At 39.7% G+C, this 21,664-nt stretch overlaps 1 protein-coding gene across 1 annotated transcript in view; it reads left to right on the forward strand.

The window, feature by feature from the left end:
* The window catches only part of EPHA6 (EPH receptor A6), a 948,424-nt gene that overhangs the window by 904,848 nt on the left and 21,912 nt on the right, over positions 1 to 21,664 (forward strand). The window contains exon 16 of the mRNA XM_019528673.1: positions 20,801 to 20,950. Coding sequence (XP_019384218.1) covers positions 20,801 to 20,950 — 150 coding nt within the window. The remainder of the gene's footprint in view (positions 1 to 20,800; positions 20,951 to 21,664) is intronic.

Raw genomic sequence — 21,664 nt, forward strand, 5'->3', positions numbered from 1 at the left:
GGCTCCTACCCTGGGGGTTTTTAAGAGGAGGTTGGATGACCATCTTGCTGGGGTTGTTTGACCCCAGTATTATTTCCTGCCATGGTGGGGGGTCGGACTAGATGATCTACTCAGGTCCCTTCTGACCCTAGAAACTATGAAACTATGATCAACCAGTTGCTTCCCATTAATTTATATGGCTGCCAGTGGCTGAGCTGCCAGAGACCCAGCTTCTCTTTCTCATTCTTTTATTTACTGAGTACTGTCAAAGCATTGAGGACATACAGGTGATTCACTCAAGTGGCTTAAGAACCTAACTAGACAAAAGAGAATCATGAGTTTTGTAGCAACCTGTATGGAATGATGGATAAGGAACACAAGTTGTAGGAGAAAGGAGTTTGAAGAAGGCATTTTAAAAAAATCTTTGTCGCCAGAATGCTGGCTGCAGTTGCAAAGTCTTTGTAAATAGATCCTTTAGTCCATCTAATTTTACAAGTATGATTTTTTTTTACATTGTTACCTAGCTAATGGTATGTGAAACCTGGTAGCAGAAATCTGTCTCTTTAGACCCACAAACAGGAACAGAATATGATTAACAAGAAAACAAACCAGTGGCTTAAAAAAAAAAGGCAACACTGAGGGATTCAGGCAGCTTGAACTGCTGGTTTACCACAAATCAACATGGGAGCAATGGAAGCTGGTATTAAAACTGACTGACATACAGACCTGACCACCAGGACTAAAACTGAGAAAATTTAAGGTAAAAGCTATTTTATTTTATACTTTAGTAACAAAAGCAAGAAATAAAGATATAATTAGGAATGGTGCCCAAATCACTTGAACAGCTGCTAAACATGTTTGCTGAACCCTGTGACTATAAACAGAATAGGTTTATAGAGAGAATTTATTTTTTTAACTGACAACCAAGAAGCATAAAAGGCAATGGATGTATTAAAGCGGTGAGAACTCTATCATACACACATAATTTTATAGACTTTAAAAATAGGATCATTTATGGGGGCATGTGGTCCCAGTTTATAAGAGTGGTTGTTGGGAGATCCATTTAACCCTAGCATCAATTTAGCAAAAGCAGATGATCTGTTCAGGAAATGGATCAAAACAATAACAGTAACCAGTACAGAACAAATATAGCCTCAAGACTGAGGAATGCAGAAAAAGCACAGAGACATACTGATCAATAATGCAGGCATCATGTATATCCTGTGGGAAGTGTATATCCTGTGGGGAGCTACAGAAAAAGCAGAAAGTGCTTAACCTGCAGGAAATAAAAGTATTTTAAGCGCTGGTGTTGCCACTTACCCCAAGAAGGGAAAAACAGTGGCATATGTAATGATTGATGTAGACTCTTCCAGTGAACAGGTGTATATCTCAGCATGATTTTGGCATATCCAAAGACTATCAATATACATACACTGCAGAAGCTTACCAGCCATTCAGCTGCCATATTTGTAACTATCCTAGTAGATCAAAGATCAGTTCAATTCCACCTGGATTGTGGAGCCAGCTGCAGTGACGATGACAACAGCAACAGTGAAAAGCAGAAATATTAGACTGGAGAAATGTGCTCAGGTGCTGGCAATGTGCCCTAAAACCATTATAAGGTCAGTGGGCAAATGCCAGCTGTCAGTAAGAAACCCACAAAACAAGAGACGTTATTGCCTGGAGTTCATAATATATAACGATGGAGTGTCGCCAGCTGCAGAGGAAAGAAAACAGTCACTCTGAACTCTGTCCAGTTTAACAAAACAGGGAATGGAGGGCAAGAAAGCAACCTGAAGTTAGAAATTCTCTGAAGTACAGACTATGAAACTACTCATGAAACCTCTGAAGACAGACATAGCAAACAAGCAAAGAAGAGGCATCATTGCACCTGGTAAAAAACAAATTTCTACCCAGTTCCAGTGACTGAGGGCATATTAACTGATTTATCCAAAGTGAAAAAGCATTTACTGTTTTTGACATCTAATAACCTTTGCCTCACCTTTTCACAAGTACTTTTGGGAACAAATGCCAATAGGAATCGGCCATCTTTAGAGCAGTTCCAATTCCAACTGAACTAAATGGGAATTTTAGCTTGTGCCACCTTCCCCTAAATACGCACAAAGGAACAAGAAGGGAGAGTCATCAGTAAACACAGTCAAGAGACTGATGGCAAAAAGAAAATAGTAAGGAGGTTTATCTAGTAATACACTATGGTGTACTTGTCTAGGAAGTAGATAGCATTTCAGCACAGAGACTGGTGAGTCAGACAACTAAGACTCTGGCCCAATGGAGGAAAATAGAGGAAGCCATAAATATGAAGCCACTATGCAAAGATAGAGTTCAGGGTCTACCCATCAAATAGACATGCTAAGTAACTACAAAAGATAAGAACCCATGCTGCAATGGGACACAAGTCATATTGAAGTAGTCATGGATTCAGGCCAGTAATGAGATGGAACCACAGACAACTGAAAAATAGTAGGAGGTAGTCAGCATGCTCAGATACATGTAGGCACTGTTTCCCTTGACATTCTCATTACCAAGCTAAGGAAATACAGACTAGATGAAAGTACTGTAAGGTAGATACATAACTGTATCACCATGTTCAACAAGCTGCAATCAATGGCTCAATGTATAGCTGAGAGAAAGTATCAAGTGGGGTTCCCCAGAGATCTGTCCATAATCCAGTATTGTTTAACAGTGGGACTGTAGAGCAAAAAGAAAGGAGCTGGCTTAGCAACTAGGGAGGAGGAGGGGCTGAACAGAATAATAAAGCTGACTGGGTGCCCAGAAAAAGGGAATTTTGAATTAATGAAAAAATGCTTTCTTTTTTTCTATTTTATGAATATAGCCAAAGTTCCTGAAAAACATGGGAACTTCCAACTCTGAGGCCTCTTAGGCAACAGTAAGCTATTGCAAAGATATCTTCCATCTACTCTAAGCAGTATAACAAATACAAGCCCTGAAAAGAAAGATCCAAAAATTCATAAAATCATTTATTTGTCTCCTCTCTGAAATATGCTAGAAAGTGACTCAAAACCTGATATATAGTCCAATTCACAAGCCTTCTGAAATACAGCAAGATGAGCCTCGTACTTCCAGATAGATTTACCATTACAGTAAATCAGTCACTAGGCTACAGCGTCCACCATTTCCATGTTTTTCTATGCTCTGACTTCCAATTGTGACCAAGTCATTGTCAATTTATATGTGGCCTTAGTGGGCCAATTCTTTTTTAGTTTATCTGCCAGACCACTTTACCTACCATATTTACTCAAATATAAGGGAACTCCTGCCAATAATTAGATTCTGTGTATCAAAAATGTTCTCCCAGGTATAGAATGTAATTATAGGAGGTTTGCCTTGAATTGGTCCCCTTCCCACTGCAACAGCAGGGAAAATAAGCTTGGAAGGTCAGGTATCCCCTTTCCTCGCTGTTTCCCCCCCCCCAACTTTTTCCCCTGGAAGTCCCTTCTGCCTCTCCTTACTGTCAGATCCTGCTCTCCCTGAGCACATGGAAGTGAGGAACAAATTTACTATCCTTCCCATAAATAGAGTCCATGGGTATACAAGTTCATAGATTTCATAGATATCATAGACATTAGGCCTGGAAGGGACCTTGGAAGATCATCGAGTCCAGCCGCCCGCCCGAAGGGCAGGAAGTCAGCTGGGGTCATAGGATCCCGGCAAGATAAGCATCCAATTTGCTCTTGAAGGCGTTCAGAGCAGGTGCTTGAACCACCTCCGCTGGCAGACTGTTCCAGACCTTGGGGGCTCGGACAGTAAAGAAATTTATGTCCAGCCTGAAACGGTCTTGCAGTAGTTTATAACCGTTCAACCTTGTCATCTCTCGGGGCATTCTGGTGAACAAACCTTCCCCCAGATCCTGGTGGTCACCCCTGATAAACTTATAGGTGGCCATCAGATCACCCCTGAGCCTGCACTTTTCCAGGCTAAAGAGTCCCATGGCTCTCAGCCTCTCATCATAAGGTCTGTTTTCCTGACCTCTGATCATGCGTGTGGCTCTTCTCTGGACTCTCTCAAGCTTCTCTGCATCCTTTTTGAATTGTGGAGCCCAAAACTGGATGGCAGTACTCATATCAAAGCTTTTAAGCCACCAGACACTTGATTTTCTGAATATATTGCTTTTAGTGGAATATGCTCATTTTTTCTGAGGTATTATCATGGGTGAGTAAGGGCTTTCATGACAAACATAAAGGAAATAAGTCCAGACAAATATACATTTTACAAATGTTTACCTACATTTAAAATAGTGTATCATGTACTTTGAGCTGTGACTCAATCCTGTTCTGCAGTAGGTTGTGGGTGGTCTTGCCTAGTGATTAGACACTAAAACATGGTGCAGTCCAGATCAGTTCCTGGGAGCTGGGGGTCCAGAGGGGTCTGGTGTCAGAGCTGGATATGGAAGCCCTAGCTGAAGTCAAGACAGGCTGGCATCAGAAGCTGAAGTTGAAGTCAGTGCAAGCCAATGGTTAAGCAGGGTCCGAAGCCAAAAGCCAGAGATGAAAGCTGGGCCTGGCTTTTCAGGATGTGCACAGATGGGGTAGGGAATTGACTGCCCCACTTGCCTCACTCAGCCCAAGGTGGACCAGGGCAGTTCCATGGGCTTGCTACAGGTGGCACTTGTTGAGGGGATGATGTGCCCTGATTTCTTAATTGGGACTAGCAGTGACATTTTAATTTAGCAAAGCAGAAGTCCAAACAAAACACGTAAGACTGAAGTCTGGCACACACCGAAAAGAACAGAATAGAAATGAGAAACCTGGGCTCAGTTGTCCAAAATGGAACTTGCAGAACACAAACAAGCCCCTATGCTAAATGCAACAGTGCTAATATGGCATCTTAATTTACTTGGGGGAATAAGATCAAAATCCAGAAATTGGGGAACCACATTTTCTTGTTGGGAAACCAAATCTGAAGTCTTAACTGCCCATTGACAGAATGCTGAGAGTTGTTCATCCTTCCCTGTTGTTGAGTTTTGCTGAATCCTTTGTTTTATTTTCTCTCCTGGTGCTATTATCAAAATAAGGTTACTGGCATATCATTTTAGACAGTCTAGCCCAGTGATCTGAGAAAGGTGGAAGTGTGCCATGAAAAATGATATTTTATAATATCAGATCTGGCCCACAGAGCCATGTCATCTGGGCCACCGGGCTCCTCATGTGTCCGGGAATTTGGCAATTAATGCAGTCACCACTTCTCTGCTACAAAATTTCCAAGCCCTGCATGGCAAGATTGGATCCTAGCTGGGCTAGCCCAGTGCAGCAGGATCAGCACAGGGCCCAAAGGTTGGTCACTACTGCATAAGTGTATACTGTATATACATCTTTTCAGTTGTAAGTGACATGCACCATCAGTTTTAATTCAGAAAACAGTGTGCCTTAAGGATCAAAAGTTTGGGAAGCACTGCTCTAGGCACACCTGTGCTAGTAAAAGTCCAATGAAACACAATTAGGCTTGATGTCATCCAGAAGAGCCTTTGAAACCCATTTCTATTTTGTGGTCATATTTATTTTCCAGTACATGAATGTCAACAGAGCCGATTGGGGAATGAAAAAGTGAAGAACATATACTCCTTTTATAGCCCAGAGAGGCGACTTCCTGCAAAAGCTGCATTTGTAATATTTTGCAGGCTGTCTGCATTAAACCTTTCATTGCCAAGCACCTGTGCCCTAAGGCATTGGTCCAACTAACTTCAACATAATTTGGCCAGATAGGCACACTTTATTTGCATGAAGTCAGAATGCTAAGGATATAATTCCTAGTAAAGAATTATTAAAATATTTTTATTGCCATGAACATGTAGTTAAGAGGATTTGTCATGGGTAGTCTAGCCTCCTATTCAATTAACTTTAAAAAATAAAGGAAAAAACAAAAATCTCCATTCTTTCTGCATCCCTTGAATCTGATGGGTTCAGTAATGAAATTTGCAGATCTTTTTTTGGTTATCAGTAGTAATGCCTCAGAAAATCCAAAACTAGTTCCAGTTACCTTACTACAGTTTATTTTATGTATTAAAAATACCTATGCTACACCCCAACTACTGGATTCATCAATGCAGTGTAACACCACATTAAATTGGTAGAACACAAAAACTGTCATTGCTTTTTGCTTAAGATGGGCATATAATAATTTATATTAATGAATACTACATCAAAAGAAACCAGTGCTTATCTAACACGGAGAGCAGTTCTGGTGCCAGTGAAGAACTGTCTTATTATGTCAGGTGCCTTCTTACCTTTTATTGCAAAGTTCTATTAAAATATAGCACCTGTGAAGTTTGGTTCTCCCTCAATAGCAATGTCCAATGTTAAGTAGCACTTCATCAAAGCAGTTTTTTTTCTGATGATATCTTACCTCAATATATCACCAAAGTGACAACTAATATATTATACAATAGAATAAAAGATCCCCTGAGCAAGGTACAGCAGTGAAAAATAATGCTAATATGTAATTGTCATTATGTTATCATCAGTCAGATGATGATTTCATTTGATGCATCATCAGGGAAAGATAATCTGATCATGTATTACTCAAAAGATTATGACATCCATGAAACACAGGGTAACTCCATATGATTTATTGAGCAAAAAGATACTTTGTTTCCAGGATTCACATACCGCTTGGATTAAAATGTCTCAAGACAATAAAGGGAAATATTTCAAAAGATGGGTCCATGAGGGGAAAAATAGGAAGAAATATTATAAAAAGAGGTTTAAAAGATTGGACCCCTGTGTTGAGCTGGCTTGCATGTGAGGCGGTGTACAGTGTTGGTAAGGAATTATAGACTTTCCTCATGGTGCATGGCAGGATTCAGTGATTGAGGTTGGAGCTAAAGCAATAGGCCTTAAAATGAGAGATCTCCTGGCAGTAGAGGGAGCTTGAGCACTGTAGTGTATTTTTGCCATGTGATGATAAGCTCAGGGCTCTTGAAGTGAGTTTGATACCTTTGAGCTACCAATATCCTTACAATTCTTGTTGAGCCATGTTCATGTTATATTTAATTAATACTTTGATATAAACTTTCCATTAGTCGCTAATAAGAGCCAGGAAGGCATTTTCCTCCTTGATGCTTAACTTGCCATCTGGTGGGTTTTTATTTTCCCCACCATCTGGAGAAATATTGGAGATTGGCTAAATGTGAGCAGAGAACACTGCTGTTCAGAGTTCTGGCCAGTATGCCTTGCTTATGCATTCGGTGTTGAACTGATAATCAGGTTTAGGATCAGGAAGGAATTGCCCCCCATGTCCAGTTGGCCTGGACCATTGGAGCTTTTTTGCTTCCTTCTGTAGCCTAGTTTACTTCTAAATGAATCTCAGCATATTTTACATAAGAAATTCCCTACCACAGCAGGGGCCCATAGCATCAGCAGTGTCCTTGGTCTCTCTTCTTGTGGCACGTAAGAGTTTTTAAGGTTTTTGGTTATTAGGCCATTAGGTTTATCATAGGGTATTTTGGGGGTTTCCTGGGTTATTACATCCAGCAGTTGGAAATCAGCATGGATGTTCTTATTAACCCTTAAGGACGTAATGTCTCTTACATGGTAGCCTGTGATTGCAGGGGACTGGATTCAATGGCCCAGATGTCTCTTCAGTCCTCTGTTCTTATGATGTAAAATATCATATCCCTATTAATTCTAGTGGAGCTACCACAATATGCATCAAATGAGGACTTGGCTCTATAAAGCAGTTTTAGGGAAGGATGGTAATAAAATACAAACTAAACATCATGCCGTGCCCCATATTCAGATTTTGACAGAGATTTAGTTCTACACAGTTATCTGCAGCAAGACTTAACCACATTTCTATGCCAAACTATACATCATCAAACAGATGGTTATCCTATTATTCAACAGTTTGCATGTGGATGTACTGCAGTGATCTATGGGATGATACCAGTATGTCATTGAACTAAATAGAAACATCAGAGAAACTTTTATGTTCAACAGCATCTAATTTATTTAGACTGCAAACTACTGTCTCATATATGTCTTCTTGTAGTTTCTTAGTAATTTGTTTGCTTTCATTTATGCATTGAAATGTTAAAATAGCACTGACAGTAGCTGAGTTTAAATACAGTCTATCATCACTGCTGCCACAGAAAAATATTCTACCCAGTAAAACAAGGGAAAATACTATATATGAGCCGGTGTTTCCCACAGAGGGAGTTATACTTTGGGTTGATTTTTCAACATGAGATTTAAATTATCAGAATTCCAGCTATCTGGAAGTGTTGATTTTTTTAAAGTGAACTTACTGCTGATGCCTGATTGATGTTTCTAGAGACTAACATCACCCCCCTCTGGAGAAGGTAGAGTGCTCAGTGACATGTTTTTAAAGAGAAACGTCAGTCTCTTTGCCCATTCTGCCCTTTTTCTTTTGCTGACACTTCCAGCAATAATGCTAATTGTACCTGCAGTTGGTCACTTGTGTAATATAGATAACTGAACCAGGACCAAGAAAACTATCATGATTCACTAAACATCCGTTGATATTTATATTGTTCATTCATCAATAAGGCCAGCAGCAATATATCTTTTATGAAAAAAAATTGAAAATTCTTCAGAAAGCTATTTTTGGCTGTTTTAACACAAATAATGCTCTTTATTCTCTCTTTAAGATAAATTTGATTTGACCATATTCTTATTCTATATGTGAACTGATTGTAACTTGAAGAATTGGCCAACTTTGAGGATAAATTAAAACTGACCTGTACCTTCACCAAAATTTAAACTGAACATGTTATTCATCAGTTATTTCCATATTAATATTCCTGAGAGCTTCTTGATTCCAGCTGGAACTAAAACCAAAGCAATTAAAAACTTAGACACTCTGAGATTGGTTCCATAATAATTCTGATCATTACCAGCTGGGTACAGCACAGGAACTGTCATAAGAAAAAGCTCTCCTTGATGGTGTTTCTGGCCCATTTCTAGAACCAAAATGTGGATAAGCCCCAGATAATCAAGGTATAGTGTACTCCACAGCAAGTTTTATGTCATTTCTGAACCAGAGTCCCTGGCTTCTGCAGCATTTTGGTACAAAGCAGGCTGTAAATTCAGTGACCAGTTCAAATAAATTAAAACATGAGGTGAGTGAAGGAATTAATACTAGTTAGAGCTTGCAAGCTATGCACACACATTTAGATGATCCAGAAGGATTCTCCCTGGTTTGTTTTCCTGGTAGAAAAAACTTACCCAGAGATACCTGAACAGACATTCAAATGGTAAGACCCTGAAGAGCAGTGAGCTTGCAGGGCTGATACTGCACAGCCAGAGGGTCCCTGTGTTCACATCTGGAGCTCACTTCTTCAGCAGGGTAGCAAATGTCATGGTCATGAATAATGGAGTATAAACTACCCTTCACATAAACATTCAAATCAAACCTCAGAGCAAACCCATTTCACTTTATTCCATTGACTTAAACAGAGAAACGTGCATCAAGGTGCCAAGGCTTTGGGTTTAAAGTTCTAAAGACTCTGCAGAAGTTTTGTGAAACTGATTGCTCTTATGTGAGCTGTACTGACACAGGCAGCCTGAAATTGAATCTTCCTGAAGACAGATATACCTTTGCCAGAAATATTAGTTTCAAGAAAATACCATTTTGCCTTGCATTATTGTCAGGTAGCATCATAGCTTCCAAACTAGATTTGGTAGAGAAGTGTGGTTCTGAAACTTCATTTCTAAGAAGAAAATAATTTTCCATTGCTTAAGTTAAAGCCTCTAATTTTTGTAAAATTCACTTGAGCAAGCTTAATTGTAGAAAGGTGCTTACCCTGAGCTAAAATCTACAAGTTTTGCTGTTCGCTTCTACTACAGCAAGATTAGTGATTTTACACAACATCTACCTGTGCACTTTACTGTGGAGCTAACATGTATACTCTACTGCTCCATCTACGTGTGCCTATATTAGGATGCAGTAAATTAATTAACTCTACTGTAGGATAGTACTGTCTGGGACAGTGGAATAGTTACATTTGCCAAAACGTACATGTAAATAGTGACAAGGGCTGGCTGGGACAAGACAGTGCTACTGTGCAGGGACTGCCTCCCAGCTAGCCCTGCACTGTAGCATCCTTGTGCCAGCCAGCCCCTCTGCAGCACATTGAACTGGGATGGGGGCAGTAGATCCAGGCTGGTAGGCTGACCTCCCGGATCCCCTGCCAGCTGGGACTGTTCCACCCTGGCTAAATGTACGGCAGTCTTAAGCATATGGGAAAAATAAATTCCCATGCAAACTGAACCGGAGTTTATTGCTGTGTGTTAATTGCATGTGTAGATGCTCCCACTGAGTATGTTCATGTGTATGTCAATGCATTTGTGTCTGTGTGGAGAAAAAGATTTGCAAAAATAAATTTGTAATTTAAATCTTTCTCTCCACCTCCCTCAAAAAAGTGTATTAGGTTTTTAATTCTAGAATACTGGAGGCTCTCCCACATTTTCAACAGAGGTTCCCAACTCTCAAATATGTGCTATTTGTCCATTTTATAATCAAAGATTTTTTTAAATGGGTGTAAAATAAATTCAGAATCTTATTAGTAGAATATAGTACCACAGTTAATAAAGACTGATACTTGATGTCCCATTAGACATAAACACAAGTTGGGAACATGATCAACTAGTCAGCTTCTGTAGTCATTTTTACCATTTTATAAAGTTCTTTAAATTGTACTATCAAGATAATATGATTGTAGAACAGATTTAAGTGTTTGGATATATTTATGATCTTTTCGCTTACATGTATCTTAAGGGGGAAAATTAGGTATTTTTATCAGACTTTTTATCACCTTTCAACCCAAGTGAAGATCACTGTATCTGAAAAGGGAAGGGATTTTTCTTGAATGTTAAAATGATTTGATATGAAGAAAATACTAATGAGAATTTTTATTACGTATAGAAACATCTTTTGTGATAATATATGACTTTTGATATTGAGAAGAATATTTATTTTAGTTTGATTTCTGTTTCCATATTCTAGTGCATTCTTAAGTAAAACATGGAAAAAATAAAATAAATTGATAAAAAGTTAAATTTGCTTTCTATAAATGCTCAATTAAAAATATTGATGGAGTACAGTAAAGCAGAAGGGCAAATCAGATGGTGTATTTTGGAGAAGTCTACTACTGCCCCCAGCTATCCAAGTTCTAAACAGAAAACTTTGGTTTTCAGGGTTATCACTCTTGGTTCTATTCAAGTTAGTGATATTAATGCAAATGCAAGTTAGTGATGTTAATGTCGGGAAGAGTCCCAGCTGTGTCTTTCTAAAGTTATGGCAAGTGCTCCCTCTCACTATACTTTCTGCAGTGTATCTGAAAAATAGGGCTTCAACATTCATAATGCCATCTGGGATCACTGCTTAGGCAGCACTCTTCTTTTCCTGCACTAACAGGGGCTCCTAACTCTCTAAGGGCTCATGTACACATGCAGGTAAATGTGCAATGGAATCTAAGGTGCAATCCACACAATTGCACCTCCTGCTATGCCACACATGCCTGGCAAGAGGCGTGATTGTGGAATCATGCATTAGATCCCATTGTGCCTTATTGCTGGTACAGGGGGAGCCTAGGATCACAATCCCAGGCTCACCCAACACCAGTTACTGCAGCTGTGAGCCCCGCAGCTGACAGGGCTTACATTGAGGGCAATATTTTCCCTGCTTCCCCCCACTGCAAGGCCCTCAGCTGACAAGGCTCACAGCAGCAGGCAGCAGCGTTTTCCCTGAGGTTCTCAGTGGAGACAGCACCAGGAACATTGCTGCCACTGAGTTGATGCGGTTCCCAGCTGCAGTGGAGCACCTGGCCACATGTTCAATTAATGGCATAATAAAAACAAGCTACAAAGTTATTACACATTTTTTGTGGAATAATTTTTGTAGCTTGTTGCTTGCTTTATCATTCTATTAATTGGTTGAATATGTAGCCGGGTCACAACCAAATCATGCCTTAAATGTAACCTGCATCCTGATGTCTTAAAACAAAGCTCTGGAAACTGAAAGAGCTTTCCTTCCCACCCATATCCTCAGCTCTGGAGGACATCAAGCTCCAGAAATAGGACTTTTTTTGTTGTTGTAATTCCTTCAGACCAGGATTTGCAAAATCCTTCAGATTCACTTTAAGGTAAAAAGTTAGTGTGCTGCCTATCCCTTTCTGAAAATCTTGTCCATTTGTTACAGGACCTGATCTTTCTAGGGTGAGATTTGGGAAATATTTTTATATTCTACTTTTTACAGGTGGAGACTAACATCACACAGGAAAACTGGGGTAGCACTGAGACCAGAACCCAGCTGTCATGAATATTAATTCAGTGCTTCCACCAAAACATCTTTGCTTCTTTCCCCTTCTGATACTGGGAGCTTCAAGGGTGTTTTGTTGAGCTGTGAGCACATCTGCAGTCTCTCTCTCTCTGACATTTTTATGGTACCCATGACATTAATATCCAAATGCTAACTCTTTCAATAGGCAAATATTTTTCCTTCTCTCACATGCACACGCACATGCACACACATGTATTGTTGTTGTTATGGTTATTTTTATTATTGCTGTTGGCATTGATATTATGATTATGTTTACTAGAATATTATTTTATATTAATAAGAAGTTATTTGTAATTTTTTTACAAAGAAATGGGATGGCCAACTTAAAAGAAAATAAGGTATCTAACTTCAGCATTTTTAAGCCAGCAGGATGTTTTGAAGTAAAGTGGTACTTTCCTTAGATTAAATAAAATTCCAGTCTTTTTTAAAATGAGGGTTTTTTTGTTCATTTCTGTTCTCATGAAAGTGAACGATTGATAGTACCGGCTGGAGCCAGACATAGTATGAGGAGACTCTAGGGAGACTTTCCAGAACAGCTTTGCAATCCTAACATGTAGTTTCCCTGCTATTTCAGTTAACTCTAGAGAAGAATGTCAATAATACTGAATAGTTCTAAATTATGACTCAGGGATGTTGACAAATGTCCACTAGGGATTAATTGGAGATGACCAAAATTATTTCTTATGTGAAAAATTTGGATAGATTTGTAAGTTAAAATAGAAACACCACTCTGATAAAAGTGGGGTGAGATTTTTATACAGAATGATGAATTACATTCAGTATTTTAAATTTAATTTCCTTCACTGAGGCTTTTCTCTTCCTTCATTCTCAGAGCTTTTCTTTCTATTTCTCTCATGTGGACTGGGAGAAAAAGACTGAGATTGAATAACTGTCATGAACAATTACTGCACTGTGTAGTAACGTTATGAAAAAAAACTTGTAGTGCCTACAGCTCAGCATCTTTTCCAAAAGGCTGTTCTAAATGTCCATGGACCAGGAGCTGCTAGATGTGTATTCCAACCCTCCAAAATAGGGACACTCTAGTCCCTAACTGAAAGCATTCTGGGGGGAGGGATGGGAATGAGAGAGGGGAGATTTTTTTTTTTCAAGCAGGTGTGGAACATTGGAAAGTTGCTTGTCATTGACAGGCAAGGTTGTCTCCAGCACTATCTATTTAAGAACATCCTGGATATATGTAGGTATATTTTTCCTTGTTGCCTAAATGTACACAGAGGACAGTGTGGGCAAGGGGAGATCTTCAAGCTAGAAATACTACAGCCTATTAAGTGGTTGGGACTTCAAGATAGTCTACCAGCTCAAGGAGACCAGAGAGCCTCTATGGTAGAAATGGCTTCAGAAATGAGCTTCTGTAGCAGGACCTCACAACAATATTAACTCTAAGTAACTGGTGAATTTTGAGGCATCAAGATAGGCATCATGAAACAGCTCAGTAGCACTTACTTTCTGTCTAAGGCTTTCATGGGTATCACTCTTGGGAGAGGTCAACAAGGAACTCTGAAGATTCAGAGCAATTAGTGCTCTTGCTGCCTTCTTCTCCATGCCTGATCTCATCTTGTCAAGTAACATATCATTCTGAGCATGTAGGCCAGGGGTGGACAAAATGGGGAATCCAGCCAGTGGCCAGATTCCACTTCCCAATGACCCCCACCCACCTTGCAGCAGCCAGTTCCCATGGAGACCCCAGTCTCCATAGACCCCAGCAGTGCTGGCAGGGCATATGGCTGGGCAGGAAGATGCTCCAGGGCTGCGATCTGGGACCTTGAGGAGTTGACAACGCAGGTCGGAAGTGGGGCACAGCTGCAATCTGCTGCCCACCCCGGGTAGGGGCATACAGGCAGTGGATCATGACTGCCCCGACTGTGGACCATGTTGTCACCGCTACAAAACCCCAGCCCCGGCCCTGGCCCTGGAGCAGCTCCCTGACAAGCATCCTGCCAGCACCATTCCGGCCAGTGTCCATGGGCCTGTGCTGTCATGGGCCCTTTGCTTCTGGGATCTCCATGGAAACCAGCTAAAGTGAGGTGGGCAGGGGCTGCTGGGAAACAGAGTCCACCACAGGCCTGATCTAGCCTGCAGTCCAAACTTTGCCAATCCCTGGTATAGGCCATAGCCTGAGCTGCAGCACTGCAGCATAATCTGCTGCAGATAGCTTAGTATTTCATTGGTCTTCTAGACCTTAAGCTTCTGTTTAAATATTCAATTAAATTAATAATTAACAATGCTCATTAAAAAAGTCCAATATGGAAAATCAAGAAATTAAATGACAAGATGGGGAAAAGGCATAGCTACCTTTGTGTCATGTAGCTTGCTTGACAGCATCTATAGCACAGCATCACTTTTCCATATGACAAATTTTAAAAAAAACTACACCAAGACAGAGGGAGCTTTGATGGGGAAATGTCCATTTTAGGTGTCTAAATTAAGACACAACCATAGAATTGTAAAAAATGAGGGTTGGAAGGGACCTTAAGAGGTCATCTAGTCCAACCCCCTGCTCAAAGCTGAACCAGCCCCAACTAGATCATCCCAGCCAAGGCTTTGACTAAGTGGGCTTTAAAAACTTCCAGGAATGGAGATTCCACAACCTCCCTACGTAACCTGTTCCAGTGCTTTACTACCATCTTTTAGTGAGAAAGTTTTCCCTAATATCTAACCTAAACTTCCCTTGCTGAAACTTGAGATCACTGCTCATTGTTCTTTCATCTGCCACTACTAAGAACAGTTTAGTTCCATCATCTTTCAAACCACCCTTCAGGTAATTGAAGGCTTACATTAAATCCCCCTCAGTCTTCTTTTCTCCAGACTAAATAAGCCCAGTTCCCTCAGCCTTTCCTCAGAAGTCATGTGCCCCAGCCCCCTCAGCAGTTTTGCTGCCCTCCGCTGGGCTTTCTCCAGTTTGTCCACATCCTTTCTGTAGTGGGGGGCCCAAAACTGGACACAGTGCTCAGGATGTGACCTCACCAGTGCTGCACAGAGGGAAAGAATCACTTCCCTCACTTTGCTGACAACGCTCCTACTAACGCAGTATGCCGTTAGTCTTCTTCACAGCAAGGGCACACTGGTACACATAATCATTGTATAATTTGTAGTTCTAATTCTGTCTTCAGATTATATGGCACATTGTGCTATTGTCAGCTCTGTGAGGTAGAGAGGGTATGTGTGTTGAAATCCCATTTCAACAGTTGACCTCCTGAAACAGCAGTGTGCACTGAGTGATATGAAGCTTGTATTCTCATTATAACAGGAATCTTGACAGCACACAGTGAAAGTTCGGCACTAAATTACAATCAAGAAAAAATCGGGATTGTCACTATTCAGGAGGCAGCAGGTAAAAAAGCAAGCTAAATTATAAGCTTGTGAATAATGCTGTTGATGCTGTTTTACTACAGGAAACAGTACCATATCACTGAGCTCATTATAAATTTAAAAGATGGAGCCAAAATATAGCATGGATACTAGCAAAAAATGCTTGCTTGCATAAAGATTTTCTAATTTAGAAAATGGTAATAGCTTTGATTAATCTCTTTGAATAGTTTAAGTTAGATAATTTCTAAATTATTTTTATTTGAAGGTAGGGTCATCTGTGTGCAGTATTGTATTTGATCTTTTTTTCTGTTAAGCCAAAACTGAAAAGAAGTCCCCATTAGCAATGGTGATGTTTATTAGTGTCTTCCAAAACAGATAGTATAATTTTAGCTATCCTAACTCTTCTATTATGCATAAGCATCTATTACTACATTTTAGTTGTATCTGTCTTTACTGTTGGTCATATTGAAAGCATAGGTTTCAGGTGGCTTTCCCTCCTCCCCCCATCCAAAAAAACCCCACCCCAACAACAGCACTTTTTGCATAAAAAGATATTCTGCAAACACAAATAAGCCTTGACAGCTCCATTTTATGCATATAATGTCTTTATATATAAAATGAGTCCCATGTGTAAATTTAAGTGGTTTTTCATTTAATTTGTCACTGGGGTAGTACAAGAGATTCTTTTGCATTACAATACCGAGCACATTATATGCGAGGGGACATGAACTTCCATGAATTTTGTTTAGCCTGTTCTTCATTCTCATTTCACACTCAATGAGCCATTACTGGTTCAGTCTAAGAGGGACCAGTCAGTAAAACTGTATGATGAAGCTAGTTCTCATAATCTGATCAGATTCTCTAAAAATCAGTTACGTGAAGAATCAAATTTAGTTATAAAAGCCATTCAAAGTGACAATATCCAGAGTATGTTTTGGGACATGTGCCCATATTGATAAAGAGATCAAAATGTAATGAATAAATGTGTTGTATTCATTCAACTTAAACAAATAGTTCTGTTGATAGTTTCATATGAAAGAATATGTTATAACTTACATTAGATATGCTATATCTAATTGTCAGATCATAGGCTGGCTTGATAGTACACCCTTGGCACCACTTCACAAGTATTTCTGACCGAACCAGTCATGTGTTCAGCCTTGGCTGCCTAATCCAGCCATTTTCCTCCTAAACCTGACTCTGAATTGTACCCAAGTGCAGGCCCCCAGATCACTTCCCCCTAAGTGAAAAACCGGAATAATAGGTATTTCTGGTTTGCCCCACAATGACTGTAGAAGATGCATGAACTAATCCCTCAGCATGCCCTTTCTGCCAACAGTTGAAGGCAGATAGACTCAGCTATGAATCATTCGCCAGTCTGACCTCTCTTGTGGGTCCTCAGTACAGTTGAATGCCTACAGATCCAGATATTAACCTTGTCTTTAATGTCCCCTGCGAGCTAGGCAGATAAAGTTAGCTCAGCTCTTTGTCTGCTCCAGTAACTGATCAACAGGATAAAAATGGGTTCTGTTATATTCTGATTTCTAGAGCCCAGATTTCTGGTAGCACTCTGGGAGCTGAATATTCCCTTGCTGCAGCTGTTTTCAAAGAATGGATGCCAGAGTTTACCAGACTAACAGTCAAGCAGGGTAAGCCTGGCTCCCACATTCAAATAGCTAATGGACCTTTGATAGCTCTTACTGGATCTACCCAATAATTCTCTGAGCATTTTCTTAGCTCTGCCATGGCCTCTTTTCCAATTTAATCAGATTGTTAATCCATTAGTCCCAAGGACACTTTTATTTGCTTAAACATACATCTATCAGTTCCAGAACATACCTGAAGCTTTCCCTTGCCACCTGTAGGCACAAACTCAGTAATGATGAAAGAATGGAAAGAGGTCATGGTAAATGATGTCTAGAGCACAACTTTTTATATCCACAACTTCACAAACTTCTGGACATACAAATAAGATCTGTATAGCCATAAGGTGTCCGCTCTCCTTCTTGTAGCCCTTGCCTCTACTTCATCTATCCAAAAACTTCCTTAACCAGAATCCTCTATCTGGGGCAGCCAATCTTGCCAGCATGCAACAAAATGACAGACCAGTAGTGTGATCTGACATACTATGAATGAAGCTAATCCATGATGCACCTGATCACTGCCTATCAGCCTCTAAATTTCAGGGCTAAATTAAATATGCTGGAGACCTTCCTTATCTCTTAATTCTATGAAGTTGACAAAACTGTCCTTGAAAATCTGAAATAGAGCAATGACATTTCCTGTAAATGCTAAAACCTTGTTCTATACCTCCACAAACACTAAAGCATCACTTAAGGATCTCAGCTACCAAACAGACCCAGCTCCCAGAACCTGCTTCCTGAAATTTGGGGGTGGGTACTAGTAGTTCCATAATCTATACCAGGCATGTGTACTGCATGGAAAAGTACAGCATGTTAAATAAAAGGCACTGAAATACAAATGCTTTTACCAGCTGCATCACCTGTCCCAGTACTGCTGTCTGTTGATTAATAATGTAAATGACTTGCATTGTCATAGCAAAAACAAACCCATTTATATCTAAATACTGTACCTCACTCCAATATTAGAAAACAACCCCTCAGAACAAATACCTCGTAACACAGTCTGTGCTGTCCACTCTTCAGGTCACTTCTGTGCCCCCCAGTTCCCCGTGTAATAGGCTCTATAATGGATTCCCCCTTAGGCTGTTCACAATACCTGAAACTCTGAGCCTAGCATCCAGCTGGACTGTCAGACTGTAATCCCATTAAACTGTTCATAAACTGTTTCCTGTCCTACCAATCTTCCTTCACATAATTGGCTATCCTGACAAAATGATGAGACTTCTTACCCTCAGAGGTGACAGCTGCCAGACAGGCACAAAAAGCCTTATATAGGGCTACCACCCTCTATGCAAAGTTTCATGCTTTGTGATAACCTCTGCCTGTTTTAGCATAGTTTTCCTGGAACCCTGATCAAATCCCTTACACTATGTAGCTTTTATTCAGGTAGGCATGGGATACCCTGCATTGTATCCCATTCAGTTCCCAAATGTATTAACTTCTTTAATTGACCTTCTGTGTGGGGGGCTCTCCCTTGTCTCACTTTCTGTTAACTCAGTTATCTCCAACCTCCAGTTTCAGCTGAGCATGTTGTGGAGTGAAAGATGGGAGGAATAGAGCCAGAGATTTGGGGGTGAAACAGTCCTGTTTTCACTGAGACAGTCCTGTTTTAAACATCTTTTCTGGGTGTCACACTGAAAGAAGACAAAAATATTAATTTGACCAAATAGGATGCCCAGGACAGGACTGAGGGAAAACAAGAGATATGGTCATCCTAGGTTTCTGTGTGGTCTGAAGCCAGGGATCTGAAAAGCACTGATCCTGTGATGTGGTTGGAGAAAACCCTTTGCTCAGCCCTTGCAAGGACCAGAAGAAAATTACTTTTAGCCTAACACATTGTCTCAAATCCCGCTAAACAGGGCAAGGACAAGACAAAGCCATAGTTCTGGCTTCTCTCCACTTGCCTGCAATGAAGGCATATAATCCTTTCCCAGAAGGGATTCTGTTGCAACATAGGTACGTGCCCAATATAGCTATAAATAGAGCAAATTAAGGATGGTATTTTCAAAAAGCAATTTATCTTTGGGCTAACTCTGGTTCTCTAAAAGCAAATTGGAATTTTGCCTTTGATTTCAGTGGAGATAGTCAAGCCAAATCTGAACAGGCAAAGGCTTTTTAGAAAACAGGAAATAAATACAGATTTATATTTATACTTATATCTTTTGTATCCCATGAAGGACATACTGACCACAATCATTTATAAACCATAAAGATACTAACTTTCTGTCCTTGCTGGCCCTAATGGCTCCAGTTTATAAAGGTATGTACTAAGATAACATTAAAGTACAGTACCCAAATCGATAATTTTTTTTCCTTGCAACACTTTCTGATGTAGCTATGGCATTTCAAATTCACATCACCTTGATGAGATATGGAAAAAAAATTCACCTATTTCAAAGTGAGGTAAGGACACAAATTTGCCTCTTTATTGTTTAACTACTTGACTTTTTCAACTCGTATAGTTATGTTCCAGTTTATTTCTTCGTTTCTTTCTGCCAGGAATGTAATAATTATACCAAACAGATTCATTATCTGTCCACTGAAAAAATATATTCTTAGTTTTCACAGTTCAGCTGACTGTCTCATTCTACCATCTAGTGGCACTATGATCTCACTGCTCTGAATCAGTAAGCTGAATTATTTTAAGAGAAAAAAAGCTAGAATAAGCAGTGAAAACAACACATCCTTTTCTGTGGAAGGCAGCAGCAGGTGAAAAATCGTTTTACTTTTACACAGGCAAAAGAATTTCTCTGATACAAACATTGGAGGTAAAATATAACTGATTATATTGTGGAAAGGCATTAATACCATACAGAAAGCCTCTTCAAAAGAGGTAAACTAACTATGTTCACTGAATTCTTACAAATGCCTTTTTTACAGTAGAACTTGGATTTTAACTTGAAAGCTGCAGAACAAGACTATCCAATTCCCTGAGGAAATGTCTATTCTAGATGCATTTGATTTGCACAGTATCTAGGGATTTAAAGGAAGAGATTAAAAGAAAATAAATTATCACAGAGAAAGGAAAATGTAAAGGAAATCATTTTCTTTCTGTTTAATACATTTTATAAAGTGCCTTTTGTGATCTATGTCTATAGTGATCACTGCTTTCCTGTTTCAGTGGGGGCTTTGGTTTAAAACGTCAGCTTATTAGGATTTTCATGCTGGGGACATTTTCAAATCAAAAGACATGTCCTGATTGATCAATTAATTAATTAAGTGAATCTGAAAGAATATGAATGCATTCTAATGACTAAAAATGATTTTTGTTCTTTGAAGTGCAACATTTTTTCAAACAGGGATATTTTGATGAATAACTGCAAAAAAAAAAAGCTGAATTTCTGTCAGGATGTGAATAAACCATATTTCTTCCTTTCCATTTACAGTAAATTGCCAAGGCAAATTTGTAATTGGCAGTCTGTTTCACAGACAGCAGAATGTTGAATCCACAGCTTTTTATGTACTTAAAGTTCTTTATTCTAGTCATACTGAGGAATTTCCAACTTGTTTTCCAGGGTGGAAAAATCCCCATACGGTGGACAGCACCTGAAGCAATAGCTTATAGGAAATTCTCTTCAGCAAGTGATGCATGGAGCTATGGTATTGTCATGTGGGAAGTGATGTCCTATGGAGAGAGACCATATTGGGAGATGTCTAATCAGGATGTAAGTATGGGACTAACCTGCAATGCTGTTGAAAGTGACTGCTGTGCCTCTACAATTCTTTGTTTTCTTACCAACTTTCTAGACCAGATTCTCAGCTTCCCCAAATCATCATAGAAAAATAGAGCAGGAAGGAACATCAAGAGGTCCTCAAGAGTAGAAACATCTCTTTCATTGACTCACAGGCAGCAGTCCTGTTAATATAACCTAGTATCCCATTGGCCTATTGTACAACAAAAGTATACTCTTGACTCCTGTTGGGCGTATGGTCTACTATATCCCCCAGCTCCTTTTCTGTAGTAGTGCAGCCTAGCTAGTTGTCCCCTAATCTGTATTTTTGGGTATAGTTGTCCATCCTAAATGCAAGACTTCATACTTGTCCCTATTGAATTTCATTCAATTAACTTTTAACCATTTCTCATTTATCAAGGTCACTTGAATCCTACTCCTGTCCTCCAGAGTGTCTAAATTCCACCCAGTATGGTGTCATCTGCAAATATACTTAGCACACACTCAATCCCATCATCCAAATCATTAATGAAAATAATAAACAGTACTTCATTCCCAGGACAGATGCCTGGGGACTCCAATTCAATATCTCTTCCCAATTAGACATTGAGCAATCAATAATTATTCTTTGATAATGATGATCTAATTAGTTATGCATCCACTTTACAATACTCTCACCCAAACTGTAGTTCCTTAGTTTACTGATGA

This window comes from Crocodylus porosus, unplaced genomic scaffold (assembly GCF_001723895.1).
Source record: "Crocodylus porosus isolate Cpor-Errol unplaced genomic scaffold, CroPor_comp1, whole genome shotgun sequence".
NCBI classification, from domain to species: domain Eukaryota; kingdom Metazoa; phylum Chordata; order Crocodylia; family Crocodylidae; genus Crocodylus; species Crocodylus porosus.